The sequence below is a fragment of the Papaver somniferum genome, unplaced genomic scaffold, assembly GCF_003573695.1.
Source record: "Papaver somniferum cultivar HN1 unplaced genomic scaffold, ASM357369v1 unplaced-scaffold_133, whole genome shotgun sequence".
In the NCBI taxonomy this organism is placed as follows: Eukaryota; Viridiplantae; Streptophyta; class Magnoliopsida; order Ranunculales; family Papaveraceae; genus Papaver; species Papaver somniferum.
The window spans coordinates 440,545-460,797 of record NW_020622492.1 but is presented as its reverse complement, the minus strand read 5'-3'; the positions used below and the strand labels follow the sequence as shown (position 1 = coordinate 460,797).

General features: G+C 35.9%; 2 protein-coding genes and 1 pseudogene across 2 annotated transcripts; 2 read left to right on the top strand and 1 right to left on the bottom strand.

The window, feature by feature from the left end:
• Positions 1-4,509: 4,509 nt before the first annotated feature.
• On the bottom strand, positions 4,510-4,810 carry LOC113333550 (annotated as a pseudogene).
• An 11,059-nt stretch (positions 4,811-15,869) lies between these two features.
• On the top strand, positions 15,870-19,024 carry LOC113333792. The gene is made up of 4 exons (XM_026580198.1): positions 15,870-15,966; positions 16,072-16,614; positions 16,799-16,913; positions 17,029-19,024. Exons 1-4 carry the CDS (start codon positions 15,870-15,872, stop codon positions 19,022-19,024), a joined length of 2,751 nt encoding a protein of 916 aa, XP_026435983.1.
• Positions 19,025-19,279: 255 nt separating this feature from the next.
• Positions 19,280-20,044, top strand: LOC113333791. Its single transcript, XM_026580197.1, has one exon. It carries the CDS (start codon positions 19,280-19,282, stop codon positions 20,042-20,044), a length of 765 nt encoding a protein of 254 aa, XP_026435982.1.
• The last annotated feature ends 209 nt before the right edge of the window (positions 20,045-20,253 follow it).

The following is a 20,253-nucleotide window of genomic DNA, read 5'->3' as shown; positions in this document are numbered from 1 at the left end:
CACCAGTAGCTAAGTTGGTTATTGTTCGTGTCTTATTATCTATTGCAGCTATTAAAGGATGGACTCTTCATCAATTTGATGTCAACAACGCGTTTCTTCAAGGTGATTTGGATGAAGAAATTTACATGAATCTTCCACCAGGTATGGCACGTCCAGGTGAGTCCAAAGTCTTCAAACTCAAAAAGTCTATCTATGGTTTAAAGCAATCCTCTCGCCAATGGTTTGCGAAGCTTTCTTCAGTTTTGTTATCTGAAGGATTTGCTAAATCCTTATGTGATAATTCTCTTTTCACATATCATCGTGGTACAACCTCTATATTTGTTCTTGTCTATGTTGATGATATTATCATCACTGGTACAGATATTAACTTCATTAATTCTCTCAAATTGCGTCTCGCTTCTCATTTTTCAATCAAGGATCTTGGTAGTTTGAAATATTTTTTGGGAATTGAAGTTTATCGCTCATCCAATGGTATATTTCTATGTCAAAGAAAATATATTCTTGATATCCTTAAGGATTCCGGCCTCACAGGGGCTCGTACATCAGCTTATCCAATGGATACAAAACTCAAGTTGCTTCCTACAGATGGTACGGAATTGACTGATCCAAGCTGCTTTCGTCGTTTAATAGGTCGTTTTTTATATACTACGGTAACACGACCAGATATCACATACTCAGTTAATTATTTGAGTCGATTTTTGCAACATCCCAGATCAGCTCATATGGATGCTGCTCATCGTATTCTAAGATATCTCAAGGGAACCATTGGACATGGCATATTCTTGTCCTCATCCGGTTCTCCTTATATTCATGGTTACACTGACTCTGATTGGGCATGCTGCCCAATTACTCGTCGTTCTACCACTGGATATTTTGTTACCTTAGGTGATAGTCCAATTTCTTGGAAATCAAAGAAACAACCTATTGTGGCTCGTTCATCAGCTGAAGCTGAATATCGTGCTTTGGAAAATCTAACTGCTGAGCTTCAATGGTTAGTTTATCTCTTCAAAGACATGCACATTTCTTGTCCTCTTCCTATCACTGTTTCTTGTGATAGTCAAACAGCAATTCATATTACTCAAAATCCGTTATTTCACGAACGTACTAAACACATCGAGATTGATTGCTATTTTGTTCGTGAAAAGTTAATAAGTGGATTGATTCTACCAAAACATCTTCCGTCGTCTGATCAACTGGCTGATGTTTTCACTAAGCCTCTGGGAGCTCCGCAATTTGGTCGTCTAGTTGGCAAGTTGGGCGTTCGTTCAGGCTCTACCGCTCCAACTTGAGGGGGGGTATTAACACATGCAAATATATAAGAAGATCAACACATATTAAGTACATGCAGTGAAGAATATGGAAACAATATTAGTACATGTAAAGAATAATATGTGATTGAATACATGCAATGTAGAATATGGAAACAAAGATTAGTACATGCAAAGAATAATATTGATGTAATTAGTTTTAATTTCTTTGATTTATCTATAGGAATAAATTTAATTCTCTTGATGTAATTATAATATTAGAAACTTCACTCATTCAATGTATTTGTACAAATATATATATAAAATAATGAAATTAATTTCAACACAGTTGTGTGAGATAGAAATCCCAAAACCCAATATTGCAACAAACTCAAAGAACAGACAAACAAAACAAACCACAACTTGAAATTGTGCTTTCCGATAACTGTGATTTATCCTAAAACCTCTGGACATAAAAACGAAATAAACGAATTGTCAATTTCAATTATACCATAATATCTTACGATTGAACCCATAAATTAATCTCATATAAAAGAACAAAACTGGTTGCGACTTTTAGCGTGGAGGTCTGCATGGCATCAATAAAATTTGAAAGATCAATGAAAGAAATGTACCTGAAAATTAAACATACTGCACAAATATTGAAAGTATCACATTAGTATTTACTAAACTTCCATTCTCATTATAATTAGTGAAGACATGCGCGTCCAACTACTTCATGTACAATGATGTCTGAGCGTTTAATCTCGAATGTATATAAAAACATGTACCTTTAAGACCTCACAAACCTAAACATGTACATGTTTTATACCATGGCTTATATATGCCAACATACAGAAGCTTAAAGACTATTTATTTTATTTGAAAAATAGTAGATATCCACCACAATATATCAGGAGGGAACGATTAAACTAATTTTGTCTAGTCCATGAGAGGGGCACTTTTATAACCCTTTGTTTTTTCTCACCTTGTCTTGGATAAAAACATTATTTTAAGCATCAAAGCTACATTCTAACTCATTAGGTTGTTGTCAATTCACCAAAATAAGCTGAAAGTCAGTGATCATGAATTTTGTGGGGGAAACGCCATAGGAAATGAAATAACTAAACTAAGGCTATACATGTTCGTGTATGTGTTTTGCATGCGACTATGCATGCAGTCCAAATCTACAACAAAAATACCTATAATATTCCTTTTATTTTGAATACCACAGTCCACGCCTAGTGGATTAGGGAGAAAAAAAATCAACTCAAAATGATATTCTAGAGGTATATTAGAATACAACCCATGTTGTCGATGATTCCAGTGTTAGAGTAAGTCAGAAATTTATAGATACGGCAGTGTAGAAATGTAAACATATACTCCCTCAGTTTATAAAAGATAGACTTGTTTGTTTTTTACAAAAATTAAAAAAATTAATTATTGGAGCCATTTTTTCATGTTTTTTCATAATCTATCCTTGGTCTCCACTTATTTGTTATTAGAGAAAGATGAGAGAGAAGTAGTCACTTTTTGTATTAGGAGAGAAAATGGAGAGAGAAAAAAGTGGTCCCTCAATGGGTATAGTAGTAAAATTTTAACATTTAACTTTCCACATATACATATGGAAACAAGCCTATTTTTTAAACATACACAAAAAAAAAGAAACCTGACTATTTTTTAAAAACGGATGGAGTATATAGTTGGATGCTTGATTAACTAGTATTATCCAGATAAGGTTGATTTTTTTTCCCATCATATCCCATTGAGAAAATACCCCAACGACAGCCTAACGACACTTAAATAAATTATTGTACAAAAATTATGCACAATAAAATTAAGTTTTAATAGCACATGACTCATGTATAATGAGTAGTATAGGGTGGTATATTTGTTCCCCTTGCACTGGGATTTCAAGAAAATTTTCTAGTGGACTTCGGTTATGTGAGCCTGTTGAATTACTTAAAATTAAGCGTATTCATGAGTGCGCACTTACAGTGTAGTTAACCCTGTCGTGGATTCTGGCCAACCAATCGTCCTCTCTATAAATAAAAACTAAAAGTACCACTATACGGTCCAAGAACAATTTGTCAAACTCTCCTTTTCCATCTAATGACTAGTGACTAATGACAACGCAAAAAATTTAATGGCCTGAGAACAAAAAAAATAGAATGTCATTCATTATATCAGATAAGAATTAACTAAAACTATCATAAAACACCTCGAAAGTAAATAACATTTTAAGCATGCACAAGACGACTCCCCTAAAATAACTTTGCGTTGAACTTTAATTTCTCTCTTACAATGAAAAAAGAAGTAATTAAAACCAAATTCAAGAAGGTCTGTCCATAGGGGATGTAGTAGATATCAGCTGCACAATATCTTGCACAAAGAGTACGTTCAGCTTTGAAATACATCGAATTAAGAAACATGTAATAATCAACATAAAACCACCGAACCAAAGTGATGAGAAGAATGAATAAATAGCAAGAATCATACCAACATATAAAAGGAAGAAATCCCTTAATAAACCAAACTAACAATCCGCATAAACTTGAATCAACCAATCAGGAAGAAAAAAGACGAACAAAACTAAGAATATTATTTTAGGGTTTCTCTATTCCCCTGATACGGTTTTACTTCCAACAGTACAAAGAAAAAATTCTGAGCGAAACCAACAAACTGCAATGTAAACTTCAAGTGATTAAACTTTTGTCAAGTTTTCTTGCCGCAGGAAACGGGAAGAAGAAGAACTCTCTTGGCCGTGTAAGGTTCCATAAGAAAGAAGAGAACAGAGAGAATAGGGAGACGGAGAGGCGCTGGTGGCCCAGTGTAGATTAGGTTAGGTGATGTTTTAAGTTTTTTTTTTTTTTTCAGGTTAGCTGGATTTTTTTTTCCGGAAATTTTATGAGTAAAAACATTTTTGTTTTTTCTTTTATAACGAAAATTTTCAAATTTAGATGGTAAGTGACAAGGGAGAGAGAAGAGAAAAATTAAGAATTACATGATGCAAAATTAGAAAAGAAAGAATGAGTTTGGAGAGGGGAGGGTGACGCTCACCGTGCAATGTTGGGACTCATATGATTTAAGACTATAAAGGTGTTAGATACGAACGAAATGTAACAAATGATGGACTTCAAAAAAAAAAAAAAAAAAAATCTATTAGAAGGGCGTAAGATCTCTCTATGCACCTTGGCACAATGGCACAAATGCCACAACAAAATGTCTCTAATATAAAACAATAAGGCACACCGTGGCACAATTATCTGGACTTCTTTCCCTTCTTAATAATTTTATCAGTATACATTATTCCCTTTCCTTTGTAGGCTTCAGGAGGTTTACAACTACGAACTGCGGCAGCGAATTGGTATACCCTTTGTTTGTCTAATCCAGTGCAGCGAACTATGCTAGGTTTAATACAGAACACACGAACTGCTGGTGGAACAGACAGTTCAACCTCGTGACTGTAACCCAATTTCAGAAACAGCAACCTGCCTTCTGATTCAGCTCTGGCCTTGAACCCTACTCCCGATTTTAAGAAATGGAAAGAATTTAGCTTTCATCTGAGTTGTTCAAGGTAAACCACCGCTCTAAATAAACTGTGGCGAAAAAAAAAAGAACGAATACCTAAACGAACAACTAAACAGTTAAAAGTAAACACGACAATCGAAGAAACACTACTTCATATATCAACAAAACATTCAAGTCCTACACTTTTGTTTCTACGAACCAGAAACCGACAACAGGATTTCCTTGGGAAAATGCCTTTTCGGTTAGCTTGTTTGTTTGCTTCATTTCAGTAAGAAGATATAACTATTGGTCCATGACAATGTCAACTAGTCATACCTCATTGGCACCTTCCTCTTAACCAGCGGTGCAGACGAGAATGAGTTCCCAACACGGAGGGGGTGCAAATAAGCATTTTCAAATTTAAGTTGAATCATTTCCTTCTTTACACTGTCCGGACTCTGAAAAACAAAGAAGAATTATGTGTCTAAATCCTGAATCAAATAAAAGGAAAACCGGAATAAGATGGTTCTTTGTTTTATAGGAAACTAGGCCGGGGTGATACCTCTTTCCACTTTTGATTTTTTTTGTGGACAATCCATGTCCACTCACAACATTTAAGTCAATCGGTAAGTTAGTTGGGACTTACTGTCACGATGTTTAATTAGCTAAGTCAAGGCATCACGTTAAGTGAGGTGGGTGATAATAGCCCGGGTCCTCTTATATTTAGTTAGTTGGATCATAGAAACATGTTTAGTTGATCGGGTTAATGTTTATTTAGTCCGGTCATAATATCATGTGTAGTTTATCGGCTCATAGTAGCCGGGATCGTAGACCCCGACTATTAGGAATGACCAAACTATTCGTCGGATTGTAATAGTAGCATTTTTAGTAAGACAGGTCATTTGTTAGTCGGGTCAATGTTTAATTAGTCGTGTCATAATAAAATGCTTAGTTAGTCACATCATAGTAGTCAGGGTCTACGACCTAGGCCATTAGGAATGACCCAAATACTTAGTTAGTCGGATCATAATAGTACGTTTAATTAGACGGGTCAATGTTTAGTTAGCGGGATTATAATATATGTTTAGCTGGGTCATAATATTAATCCGGGATCGTAGATCTCGATTATTAGGATGACCTAAATATTTAATTAGTCGAATCATAGTAGCATGTTTAATTAGTGGGTTCGTAATAATGGAAATAGTACTGTAAATTATTCGAGGCATACGAGATAACCAAATTAGCTGGGGACCGCGTGTATGGGAAAATCTAAGATCAAATGTAAGCCCCACATTTTCAAGTCATCCAAATGTTAACTCTCAAAGAAATCGTGCCACGGTACCGTCATACGTTAATCCATTTAACTAAACACTTTGGCCGTTCCTATTGTAGGCGTTAGATGTTGTAATAATGGCAACTAAATTACGGGGCATTGCAAGTTATACTTTTGTAATAGTCCAACAAAAATATGTTGACCAAAAGAGAATCTAGAGAGAGCGAGAGATATGTTCAGTTACAGGTAATCTAAGAGCAACTGCAGTGGTGCGATCAAAACCAAAGATCAAAGATCAAAAAAAAGACCAAAATTTGGGTTTAGTCCGTGGTGTGACGCAACGGTACATGATTAAAATTTCGTCAGGCGGACTTTAAAAGTCCGCCCCATTAAAATTCAATCAGGCGGACTTTAAAAGTCCGCCCCATCCCTTTTAAATTTTAACAGGCGGACTTCAAAAGTCCGCCTCATTAAAATTCCATCGGGCGGACTTTAAAAGTCCGCCCCATACTTTGCAAATTTTAAGAGGCGGACTTTAAAAGTCCGCCTCATTCCTTTTTTTTTTTATTTAATTAAAATTTCATCGGGCGTAATTTAAATCTCCGCCCGTTAACAAGCGTACTTTAAATTTACGCCCAGCATCAAGCGTACTTTAAATTTACGCCCGACTATATTAGAATTTGGGATTTGGTCGCGACCATATTTGGTCTGGAATTTGATCTTTGGTCCAAATTTGATCTTTACTCCGTCCCACTGTGTTAGGATCTCATCTCATAAATTTGGTTATACTCGCCCACTGTGGATGCTCTAAGCTTCCCATATTCTATTACGTGAGGTTTTTAATACTCTTACAAACATTATTTATTTTGCTTCGAATAATACTATCAGTAGTTGTAGGATCCATTTAATGGCTCTAACATTTGTACCTACTCATTGGAGTTCGGCCTCAAGATAATTTAACAGTTGTTCCAACCATCAGACTGGGTCCTTCAGATGATGACTTGTGTATTTATTTTTATAGGCTTCTAGTGAATACACGAATTCATGAAAGCCCGCAGACATTCCAAAAGTTGAAAGATATACACAATATTACAAATACTGTAACTTTTGTATGGGCAATTTTGTTACAAATATTATCCATTGAATTTAATATATCACGATACTATCCACGACTATCACCTCTTTGTTTGATCAAAAAACCAAAAATAGAAAAGATAAGACCACCACATTCTTTTTCTTGTGAGTACTCAACTTCTTTAATGATTCTCTTTTCGTGATGCGACTGTATTGCCATGCTTCATGAGGCATTGTGAGCTCTTATCCAATCATTTTTGTTCACCTTATATTGGCAACAACTTTAGGAAAGTGTCTATGCCTGCAAACGCACAAACAAAATAATAGCTTTCATCCGAGAGCTCACAATGCCTGCAATAAATGTGATTAAATCTTAACTTCAAGAGCATGACTCAAGGCCACCACATCAAGCTTCAAGATATCTGCAAGGAATACCTAAAGAGCATCACCGGCGAGCAATACGGCACACCACAAATGTAATGATTGTTTATAAAAGGCCTCTTTCACTGGTTTGTGTAACCGTAACCTGAAAGACCTTTAATTATCATTTATAGATAGTTTGTCCACTTGTTGTTTCAGTCAAAGAGATGCTTGATTCATCTGATGTTCTGTACTTTTATAAATAGTTTCGTTAATTACAGGTTTGATAATTTAAGCACAAAGGGAGATTGAACTTACACCAAAATTGGGATAATGATTCTAGATGTACGTCTCCCATGTGTAACATCAAAAACAACATGTTGCTTTTAGAATACGAAATTGATATGCAAGACTTTGGATAGAAAAACCAAGTTTTCTAACTAAGATTTACCTTCTCCTTCCACTTTGTTTTGGCAAAGTTGATTCATCTAAACCAAAACTACAAACAACAAAAATTGATATGAAAAAGCTTTTTGAAGTTGAACTCTACAAACAACCAAAACTACGAATACGTTATAAAACAACTTTTACTCCTTTAAGGGGGTTTAAGAAAACATACTTCCCGCTGCCAATGAAGTCATCATCCTCGAAGAGTGTTACTATTCCAGACCAGAATATTTATCTCTCGAAGTCCTTCAATGAGAATAAGGGTTTTACCTCATATCACCAACCTTCATAGACAAAGCAATCAAAGAAAATTTTCTAGGGCTAGATAGAATTCTCAAAGTACCAAGAGTAGAAGAAAGAAACCGGGAAGATTCCCAATTAAGATTATAAGCGACTCATATAATTCTTCTTTCATTGTTAGAATTTTACTTCTGATATCTGCTTTTGGGTAGATTCTCTTTCGTTCAGCGTAAGTTTGAACTTCTGATGATTTCCGCGACTAACTAAAGTAAATAAACAAACTAACAGACGACAACAATTCGAATAACATACCGATGCTATTATCTGATAGAAGATAAAATCAAAGTAATCTGAGAAAACCAGTGAGAGAGAAGATAAAATCAATCGAGAAACACCTCATATTGGTACCAATCTTTCTTAAAAAAAGCTATAATACGGGACTATGATCAATCAAATATAAATCTAACGCAGTGAAATCCTTTGGAAGGAAGAATACTGACGAACAGGCGACGTCTTAAATAGATCTTCTTGGTATCAGAATTAAGACATATATTTTCGGAAACAGAGCTATATTAAGAAATGAAAGGGAGCTTCACGAAATCAGGAAACCCGGGATTGGACATACAAAAATATTTCTCGCCCAACTCTCATTCTGTGCGGCCGGATGCCGAATCGAAGGTCGGATTTATCAGTCTACACAAACAACACTTCTTTTTATAATATAGATCATATAAACTAATCATACGCAGCCTCACTAAATAACCTAACCATTCACAGCTTTATCTCGATTGTACTTAGTTCTGTTGAACTCCACAAAACCAAATAAATGAACATAAAAATGTCTTTTAAGTTAAAAACAACAGTAGACTCGATACTGGAAAGATCTCATTCCAAGAGGTTGAGTTATTATAATTCATCAGATAATGTATTAAACAACCACAATAATAAATGTTTCTTGTATGTGTTTATGGGTTTATACAATTGAGAGAGAGAATATGAATTAGGGTCCAATATAGAAACCCCAACAAGAAAATTTTAAAGTGTAGCAGAATACATATGTTTTTAAAACTTAAACCACTTTAGTATAAAGAGTAGCGAATTCAAATGAGATGACAAGGACAAACAATCAGGCGTACCTTCAAAAGATTTACGAAATCCTTACACTTCAACTGGAACCCAAATGTCAGAAGAGTGAAATTTCTACATAGAGAAAAGAAAGAGTGTATAAAATAAACTATATATATACTAGTTTTGGCGCCCGTGCGTTGCACGGTCCTAAATATTGTGTAGAGAAAAGTATGTTTTGATGCTAGTGAACTCCGGATTCAAAACTTGAACAATGAAATAGAGAAAAATAAACAATAAAAATATACAATTACTAAAATGATAATATTAATAGTAGCCAATTAATAAAAGTGCAGCATTGGGGCTCAAATATTTTGTAACGGTAAGTATATTTTAGAGATTTTGATGGGATTTAAAGTTCCTGGCAAGAAAAAAAAATAATAACAAAAATAGGAAAATATAATTAGGAAAACTAATAAAATCAGGCAAATTAAAAATATTTTATACATAATCTATTAGCCGTAGTCACAAGTCTAATAATAAATGTACTTTATATTTTTATGGAGTTATGTGGCTTTTTTATTTGTTGTTTATTGATAATTCTATTGTTTTTTGATCCGGTATTTTTCCTCTTAGTAGGGATCTTAATGAATATTTAAAAGGACGGGCTCATATTAATATGCATAATTTGAAATTCTGCACAGTCCGACCGGAAGAAAACGGTATAACTCACTCATTGGTGTCGCAACAGAATGGCGGGTGAAACATACTAATTATAAATACAACGCTATAAAAATTCCTTCATAAACAACATAATTACATCTGTTGTCGAAAGGAAGTGTATTTCGCTTCTACAGGAACGTGGTATAATTGTACTTGTATAAAGACCGCAAACATGCAAGATCGACTATATGTTCATAATTTTACTAATTAAGAAATTGACTGTATCTTTGATAATTAAACCTTCAAAGTTCAAAAGAAGATCAACATAATACTTCTTACATGTAAAATTCGGTCTATTAAACAAATAGATGCTTGTCCATGAAATGCAACTTAAGATAATTTGAGTGCTCGCAAAAAGCATTTGCCCAAAAATATGTCTGCAAGAAATTAAGGAATAGCAGAACATAAAATCTCAAATTAAATAAAGTTGGTTTAAATATGATTTTGGTTTTGTACAGACAACAATGAGCACACTAAGTTGTGCTGCCACAATATACGTCTTATGTGTTACCATCTTGCGCCCAACAAACTCTTTACACTAGACCGCTCATCCCTACTTAATGTACTCTAGCATAGGTCGCACATTCAGGGATTCTTCTAGTGGTCAGAAACAAATATTGGTTCTTAGTCGACAATAAAACACTAATCAATCAACAATATGACAATGGCCTAAACCTTGGATTCTTTTTTTTTGATCGGTAAAGAAGAATATATTGATCAAAACGAGAGAGGGTACAAAGTGTCTTGTACCATCCTCAAGAGAGTACAAAAGAAAGAAGGAAAGAGAAAAACAAGAGATAACAGACTACCTCTTCAAGCTAAAGGAAATCAAAATATATCTTAGGCCAGCTTGCCATTACATCTTGAAAGCTAGGAAACTCTAAATTTTTGAACACAAGACACCAAGTGAAGAGAGTGTACTTGATTTTCTGTTCAACTGCAACTTCATTACTCACTTTATTCTGAAAAGCTCTGGCATTTCTTTCATTCCACAGGCACCATAGTATAGCAATAGCAATCATATGCCAGATTTGAAGCTGTTGAGCATCCTTCAGAGATAGCTCCCAAGTAAAAAGAATTGTAAACAAATCATCAGGCATGGTAAAGTTCCAATTGGCTTCTAGTTGTCAGTAAATTAATTGGTCAATAAATCCTTAATCAATCTGCAATATAAGTCACCTTTGGTTGATCAAGTCATCCTCAAACTCCCTACCCCAAATAGTCTACTTTGGTTGATCTCCAGGTTAGATCATGTTCGCATCACGAAACTTTTGGTAACCCGGTAAAAGATGAGATTATCATATTAACCATTTATAAGGCCAAAGCATGGATAAATCATCAGTATGTAACCAAAAGAAACAATATGTCGACAAATGTTACTCTAATAAACCTTAATGAAGAGAAATTAAGGAAGATACGATTATTATATATCTCCCGACATTTTTATGTTTTTCCTCCGTGACACAGCTATCCACATTTCATAAAAAGATCAAGCCCCCCAGCAGAAATTAGACATATAATCCGTCTGCACCATACAACATAAGATACAACTCCTGGCTAAGATATAAAGTAAGAATTTACTTGATTTTCTTCTTCATAAAATAAAGATGCAATCCACATATCAAGTCCTTGATCCGTTAAAACCGTACGTGAGTTGTCATTCCAGCCAACAGAGAGAACTACATCCACAAACATGATCTTTTTTTTTTCCCTGAGAACTACGCAGACATGCCACTCGAAGCTTCTTCCATGCTCTCAAACTCCAATCTTTATAAATTTAAGCCTCTAATCCAAGGGATGTATTGAAACTTTTCAAGGAAAATCACAAAGCAAAGTATGCAACTTAGAGAAGATGGATATACCCGGAGTTCATTAAGATAGTTAATTACCCAAAGATCATCCCATGCAACTTCAAACACAATAAGCAATGTGGCAACATCTGGCGACTGGTATAACATATGCACTTGTATTAGAATTCATATTGGAAAAAAAATGATGCAATTTTCAAATATAAAAAGGATACATTTTAAAGAGAGTCATGTCTTTTATACCATGGACCTCATTACAACCGAAACTCCCAGATACATTTTAAAGAGAGTCATGGCTTTCATACCATGGACCTCATTATAACCTATACTCTCAAATTTCACCTTACACACAAAATAATATTAAGCCATCATGTTGCACTTATTTTTTAATCGATTTCTTAATAAAACTAAAACAAACAATTAAAATAAAATTATACAATAAAAATCTAGTAAAAATAACATAATCAATACCAATTCAGAACCATGAAACCTTGTGTAACGACCCTCAAGCTCGTCAACGCTATTAGACCAGTCAAGAGACAATTAGGTCGCTAATGACTCGATTAATTAGAGATGAACCTTAATTAATAGAAATTAATCTATCAAGGATCTAGATACAAAATTATTACCGCTTGATAGATCTTAAAAAGTTACGCGGAATGGACTACTCGACTGTGTCATCCGGATATCAAACAAATAAGGTATCATCAGAATTATTTGAAGGGAAAAATAGTCATTCTGCAGTCTAGCCGCTTTGGCAGCTTTATCCAGAGTGTTGGGTTCCTCAGGAATTCGGTTGGCCTTATCTTCACCAAACCGAGGATGAGAATTCATTCTTCTCTTTCCTTCCTCTTTCTTCTTCTTCTCCTCTCTGTTGATTCGATCTCAGAGATTTGAGCTTCTTTATATGAGAATTCTTTTAAAATTTTTTTATTCTAATTGATTGAAGATGATGGTGATGGTGCTGAAGTTGTTCGATCACAGGAAGAAACAACAGAGAAAAGGTAAATTAGGGTTTTTTATTAATGCGAGGGTTTATTTTTTGATTTGATTGATTAATCGAATTATTTATGATGGGTTTGCCCCTAATTGAAGTATAATTAGATGTATTCGGTTTAATATAAGTTTCTTTAAGAATCAGGTGAAGGGGGTTATGTAATTAGTGAAAAGGCGGGGGTCTAACAATCACACCCAATATTTCTCTTAGCAATCTGTATGAACAATCTCCAATATACTTTTAAGAGAATCAACTAGACAGTCATACTCAATCTTAATCAAAGTATATCAAAGAGTTATATCTTACTTTCTCGATTTAATACTTACTCAAGCAAATACAAATATGCGAGTCTAATTAAACACAAGATAAATCACTTGAACGGTACCAAAAAACCAATGTTCAAGGATCAATCAATTTCACTCAAGAACCAAAGGTTGGATTTCCCAATTGATCGATTCAACGCGCAACCTGTGATATTTCAATTATATAAAAAAAATATAATATGGAAAAGAAATAACACAGACACCAGAAGTTTTGCTAACGAGGAAACCGCAAATGCAGAAAAACCCCGGGACCTAGTCCTGATTGAACACACACTGTATTAAGGCGCTAGACTACTACAAACTAACTTCGGTCTGGATTGTAGTTGAACCCCAATCAATCTCACACTGATCCAAGGTACAGTTGCGCTCCTTATGTCTCTGATCCCAGTAGGATACTACGCACTTGATTCCCTTAGCTGATCTCACCCACAAATAAGAGTTGTTACGACCCAAAGTCGAAGACTTTAATAAAAAAATATGTATCACACATAAAAGTCTACGGTAATAGATAAATCTGTCTCCCACAGAAATGCCTACGAGTTTTTGTTCCGTCTTTTGATAAATCAAGGTGAACATGAACCAGTTGATAACCCAGACTTATATTCCCGAAGAACATCCTAGAATTAAAAAGCAAGACCTAGGGTTTGGGAGGGAAGGAGCTCCGGTTTTTTCTCCCTTTCTTTTCTTTGTGTTTTAAGTTTTCTCGGCTTTGCGCATTCATGGCGCAAAATCAAGTTCCGCCTAATTTAGGCGAACAATCACAGACTGCATATCATGCACGTGCTCGTTTCTTCAACAATGATAACCATGCTAGATCACGTTCGAAATCAAGATCACGATAGTTCTATAGGCCGAAGGAAAATTCTAACCATAACCCTAATTCTAGCGGTTCTGGAAAACAGGTTGTAGATGGTAATATGGTTGCGGGTGATGGTGGTAATCGATCATGGGCATCCATAGTTAAGAAGAGAACTCATGTTCTTTCTAATATTGATGCGGACTCTTTGTCACATCCTACAGTTAGAACATCAACAGATGAATTTTTTATTACAATTCCGCGTGAAACTCATGTTAGAATTAAAGTTGTTTGGAAGTTTAGTTTGGTTGGTCGTTTAGATTTTAGAACACTCAAATTTGATGCTGTTAAAAGGGAGTTATTGAATCAATGGAAGCTGGAAGGTTCGGTTCAATTTATTCCATGGGTTAAAGGTTATTTTGTTATCAAGTTAGACAATGAGGACGATCGCAAGAGGGTTAGCTATGATGGTCCGTGGAAGATTAATGAGCAAAAGCTTAAACTTCAGCCATGGACGCCAAATGTTTGATCCTGAGTCGGACAAGGTTACAAGGGCTGCTGTTTGGGTTCGTTTTCCAGCTCTTCCATGGGAATATTGGGATGAAGAATCATTGTTTAGAATGGCTAGAGGTTTAGGTAAGCCATGTGCGGTTGATCCGCGAACCTTAAATTATGAGTATGGTTATTTTGCTGCGGTTTTGATTGATATTGATTTCTCGAAGCCACTTGGTAAGATTATTATTAATGGTGGATATGGTGAGGAAGCTTTTGTTCAAAACTATGAAATCCTTAATCAGCCTAGCTTTTGTGATCACTGCATATCCATTGGTCATATTAATGTTGAGTGTCGTATTAAGAAACGTAGGGATTTACAAGAGCAAGCTGATGCTGAAAAGGATCCAGAGATCAAGAACAGAATTGAAGTTGAGATTGTTGAGCTACAAAAATTTTGGAAGAAGGAGAAAATATCAAAGGATAAATTCCCAAATCTGGTGGATCAATCGGATGCAAAAACTACGCCACCATTACTTATTCCAACAACGAAAGTCCCAATTACAAAGGTTTTTGCTGGAACCCATAGATATATTGATATACCTTCAACGAGTGTTGTTGATGAATCTATTCCTCTAGTTAACAACGTTGGTGCATCTGATGATGGTCTGCATAGTGATAATTCGGAGAATGCAAAGATAGTGTAAGCCAGCGCAAAGATTGCGCTTCTTCTGAACGTAATGATTGTGTTGCTGCGGGGATGCACAATGATGGTGCTTTAAGTTATGCTTTAGTCATGACTTCTTATGAGGATGTTGACTTGGTGATGATGAAGAACTTGATGCTATTAAAAAACTTGAAGAATTGAAGAAAATGACTTATAATTTGCAGAGAGATGCATAGGTGGCCAGAATTGAGCAAGAAATGGCGCATACTAGAGTTGAGACCCTTAGAAAACTATCACTTGAGAAGAGGAATCTGGACCTTGAGCAGAAGAAGCAAGCTGAGATCAATTTTGTTCAAGATAATATTGAAAACCTTGTTAAAACTATAGCTACAGGTTTGCTCCCTACAAATTCTGTGTTGGAACCTGTTGACGAGGCTGGTTTTAGTGCTGCTACTAAAACATCTAGAAGATCATCTCTGGAAAATTCTGTTGATAATATAACTTTATCAAACAGATTTGAATCTGGTACTGAGGAAGTTAACAAAGAGGCGGAGGAGGTTGTTTCTGATATCCCTCCTGATACTTCACAACCAAGTATTAATCATGTAGATGTTGAATCTAAGAAGATTGAATGGAATGCTCTGATGGATCAGGAGGAGCGGGAAAAGAAGGCAGCGACAGAAAATTGAAGCAAGAAACTTTGGAAAAGAAAGTGGCTGGCACTACAAAAACTAAACCAAAAAAAGAAACCGGGCACTAAACCTGCGGAGAGTACTAGCCATGTTGAAACAAGAAATAAGATGAAATTAAGGGGTTCGGAAATCCCTCCACGTGATAGGGGTAATCAATGAGGGTCTTCTATTGGAATGCTCAAGGCTTGGCCAAAGATGGTGCAAAGGCCAAGTTAAAGGAGCTCTATCACTTGCAAAAACCTGATGTTTTTTGTATTGCAGAACCGAAAGTTTTTTGCACTACACATTTTGTTAGGTCTTTGAGATTGGATGAGTTTTGTGAAGATGTTATCACTAATGAGGATGTTGGTTAAAAAGGTAACATATGGGTTCTGTGGAAGAATTCTTTGGCAAGATCAGGTATTTTATCTTCTTCTAAACAAGCAATTACTTTAGATTTTGATGGTGTTTGGATTACGGCTGTTCATGCTTCTTGGGATCCGGTTACAAGGAGATTATTGTGGAAACAATTGAGGTTGGGTTTTATATCTATTCCTTGGTTGGTGCTTGGTGATTTTAATTGTGTTCTTCGTCTGGATGAAAAGAAGGGAGGTAGGCCAACTTTAAGTACTTATATGAATGAATTTCAAAGTTGGATTTATGATAATGGGCTAGTGGAAGCGGATTCGATTGGCAAAAAATATACTTGGTCTAATTGTCAGAGTGGTGATCGTCATATTGTTTCAAGGAATGATAGGGCGATTGTGAATGATGCTTGGAGTTACAAATATGAAAATTGGAGGTGCAAAGCTTTTCCAAGGATATGTTCAGATCATTCCCCTCTTTTTGGGTTTGCTTTTGACAGCCTAAGGCCGGCAAGAGCTCCATTTAGAATCCAGAAGATGTGGTTTGATCATCCAGGTTTTATGTAGCTGGTAGAAGATAGCTGGAATTTGCGCCTTGTTGGTGCGCCTCCTTTTTTTTGCTAGAAAGTTAAAACGTTTGAAGGAAGTCTTGAAGCTATGGAATAGAACTGTGTTTGGTGATGTTCAATTTCGTTTAAAACATGCTGAACTTAGTCTTGAATTTGAAAATGATCTTCTAGATTTAGATCCGGCGGATGAAGTCCAATTCACCAAGGTGGCAGATGCCAAGAATGCTGTGGATGCAGTGCAGACTGATTTTGCAGTAATGCTTAAGATGAAATCGAGAGTTACTTGGTTGGAGGATGGTGACCAAAACACTCGATTTTTTCATAATAGCATTCGTATAAGGAGGAGTCAAAATATAATATCTGAACTTAGGATTTCATCTAACTCTACTTTGGTTTTGCAGGATGAAATTAAAGATTTCATTGTCAATCACTAGAAGGATAAGTTTAATGGTGGAGCGGCTGTCATTGATCCAAAATTGTTTGAATTTGAGCATGAAAGAATCTCACACCCTGAGAGTTTTTTTTATGGATGTTGTGCCAACTCTAGACGAGATTAAGAGAGCTGTTTTTGACTTGGGAGCGGATTCGGCGCCTGGCCCAGATGGTTTCTCAGGTTCTTTCAACATACATTATTGGAATATTATTGCTACTGATCTTTTTAGTGCCATTAAAAATAATTGGTTGATGAGAAAAATTCCTAATGGCACTAATTCTAGTTTTATTGTTCTCATTCCAAAAAACACAAGGTCGGATGCTATTAAGGATTTTAGGCCTATTGGTTTGAGTAATTTTTTCTTCAAAATCATTACAAAATTTTTGGCTACCAGGCTTGGTACGGTTCTGAATAGACTGGTTTCTGAAGAACAAGTGGCTTTTATGAAGGGAAGGAACATTCGTGAAAATATAGTTCTTGCGTCTGAATTGATTAATGAGATTTCTGCGCTAAGGAACTTTGGTAATGTTGGCTTAAAACTTGACATTGCTCAAGCTTTTGATACTGTAAGTTGGGAGTTTATAACTGAATTTTTCCGTCAATATGGTTTTTTTGAAACCTGGTGCTCTTGGATTCATAGTATTCTTAGTTCGGCTGGGATTTTTGTGCTAATAAATGGCAGTCCAGAGGTTTTTTTTAGCATCACTAGAGGGTTGCGCCAAGGTGATCATATTTCACCTTTGATTTTTGTTCTTATTGAAGATATTTTGAGTCGTAATCTCTCTAAATTGTTTGCTAATAGAAGTATGCACAACATGGTTAGTAAGAAAGGTGTGGCTCCAACACACCTTCTCTTTGCGGATCATATTCTTGTTTTCTGCAGAGGTAATCTTCATAGTTTGCAAAATTTGAAGACTATGCTTAGTGTCTATGAGAAGGATTCAGGCCAGTGCGTAAATTATGCGAAGAGCAAATTTTATTACGGTGGTGGCACTTATTCTCGGAGTATTGCTATTGCTAATTATTTGGGCATGGAAAGAGATTTATTTCCGGATAAATATCTGGGAATTCAATTGAAGCCTGGCATTGTGCGGCACATTCATGTCAGGCAGGTGGTTGAAAAGATTATGGACAAGTTGGCTGGTTGGAAGGGTAAACTCTTATATTTTCAAGCTAGACTGGTTTTGATCAGATCGGTGATTGCTAGTTATGTTATTCACTCTATGGCTGTTTATAAATGGACTTGCAATATCATTAAACAGGTTGAGAGGTTCATTAGGAATTTTCTTTGGTCGGATGATGCAGAAAAGCGTAAGTTCTTTACGGTTTTATATGACAACCTGTGTTGTTCAAGACGTGAAGGTGGCCTGGGCCTTAGAAGATTGATTGATGTTAACAAGGCTATGCTTATGAAGTTATGGATTTCAATTCGTGATTCGGACAAGACTTGGGCCAGATTTTTGAGGGCGAAGTACTTCAAATTGAATGGAGTTTTGATTGATTACAAACTTGGTTCTACGGTTTTTCCTGGAATCAGGTGGTTTTATGATTTTGTGCGGAAACACACTAGGACAATTATAGGTGATGGCGCTAATACTTCCTTATTCTTTGATAATTGGCTTGGTGATTTTTCGATTGCGAAGAGATTAGGTATTACTTCCAAAGGCCCTAATGATTTTAAGGCTAAGGTTAGTGATATCATTGTTGATGGTGCTTGGGATATTCCTCAAAGCACACGGGATTTGATGGTTCGTCTCAATATTGATGTTGGAAACTTGCCTATTATTGTTGGGGCCGATGACTATAAGATTTGGGATTTAGATAGCAAAGGAGTCTTCTCAGTTAAATCTGCAAAGGCTGCCATTAGAGAGAATGTGGAAACTCTGCCAACTGCAACTTTGTTTACTCGGCCAGTTGTGCACCCTACTCTAAGTGTTCAATATTGGAAGATCTGGGCAAAGTAGTGTTGTGTTAGTGATGATAATGTCATTAAGAAGACTGGGAGGTGTTTGCCTTCAATGTGCCGTTTGTGTAGACGGGATTGAGAAACTCTTAGCCATATTACTTGGAAGTGCAGATTTTCCAAGAGAATTTGGGCTTGGGTGGCTCGTATTTTTTATCTGCAACCAAGAGAAGATTTGGTGGCTTCGTATAAGGCTGCTAAGGGGTGCAGCAGGATGATTAAGGATCTGTGGTTGGTTTCTAATCTTGCAATCACTATGGAGTTATGGAGGCTGCGCAACAAAGTTTATTTTGAAGATGTTGTTGTGCATTGGCTAGGTTTTAAAGGTAGAGTTTATCAGTTAATTCGTGATAACTCAATACGGATGAAGGGCCATATGAATAATACAATGAAGGATTTACGCATCTTGAATTATTTCAAAGTGAAACATATATCGTGCAAAGTTTCTTCTCCAATTGAGGTAAGGTGGTGTCCTCCTAACCAAGATGAAATCATGATTTGCTGTAATGGTGCGTCCCTTGGAAATCCAGGCCCGGCTGGTGCTAGCGTTACATTTCGTGATGAAAATGCAGCTGTTTTGGGAGTCCTCTGCGTTGGCCTGGGATTGCAGACAAACTTTTATACGGAAGTGTGCGCAATTATATATGGTGCTATGTTGGCCAGAAGGTGGAATTTTAGGAGTATCTGCGTACAATCTGATTCGATGAGTTGCATTCAAGGTTTTCAAAATGAGGGTTTACCTTGGCAATTAAATCAGAAGTGGAGATTGGAGAGGAGTTTCTACTCCAATATTCGCTACATTCATAAATATAGAGAAGTTAATTTTTCTGCATATGCTTCGGCTAAGCAAGCCTGTTTGCTAGATGAGGACATTTTTGTGTTTTATGAGGGGAGGCCAATTTCTATGTTTTTTGTAGAATGGTCGGGTGAGGTTTATTTTCGTTTTAAACATGCTAGTTTTGTTGGTAGCCCATGGCTAGCTCGTTATAGCCTAGGACCTGTACAGTTTTTGCTTTTTTAATCTATTTTATTGACCGAGTAAAAAAAAAGAACAACCTAGAATTATCAATCACCTCACAATAATCTTAATCGACTAGCGAAACAAGATATTGTGGAATCACAAACGATGAGACGAAGGTGTTTGTGACTACTTTTTTATCTTGCCTATCGGAGAAATTAATCTCAAGACAATCTTACGATTGTACTCAAATACGATAGAAACAGCAAGAT

Excerpts from the sequence above, each read along its gene's own strand:
- LOC113333791 (XM_026580197.1), top strand. The coding sequence starts at position 19,280 with ATGGAGTTATGGAGGCTGCGCAACAAAGTTTATTTTGAAGATGTTGTT.
- LOC113333792 (XM_026580198.1), top strand. The coding sequence starts at position 15,870 with ATGAGGGTCTTCTATTGGAATGCTCAAGGCTTGGCCAAAGATGGTGCA. Across the intron at positions 15,967-16,071 it reads GCAAAAACCTGATGTTTTTT|GTAACATATGGGTTCTGTGG; the intron begins GTATTGCAGAAC and ends TTGGTTAAAAAG. Across the intron at positions 16,615-16,798 it reads GATGTGGTTTGATCATCCAG|ATTTAGATCCGGCGGATGAA; the intron begins GTTTTATGTAGC and ends ATGATCTTCTAG.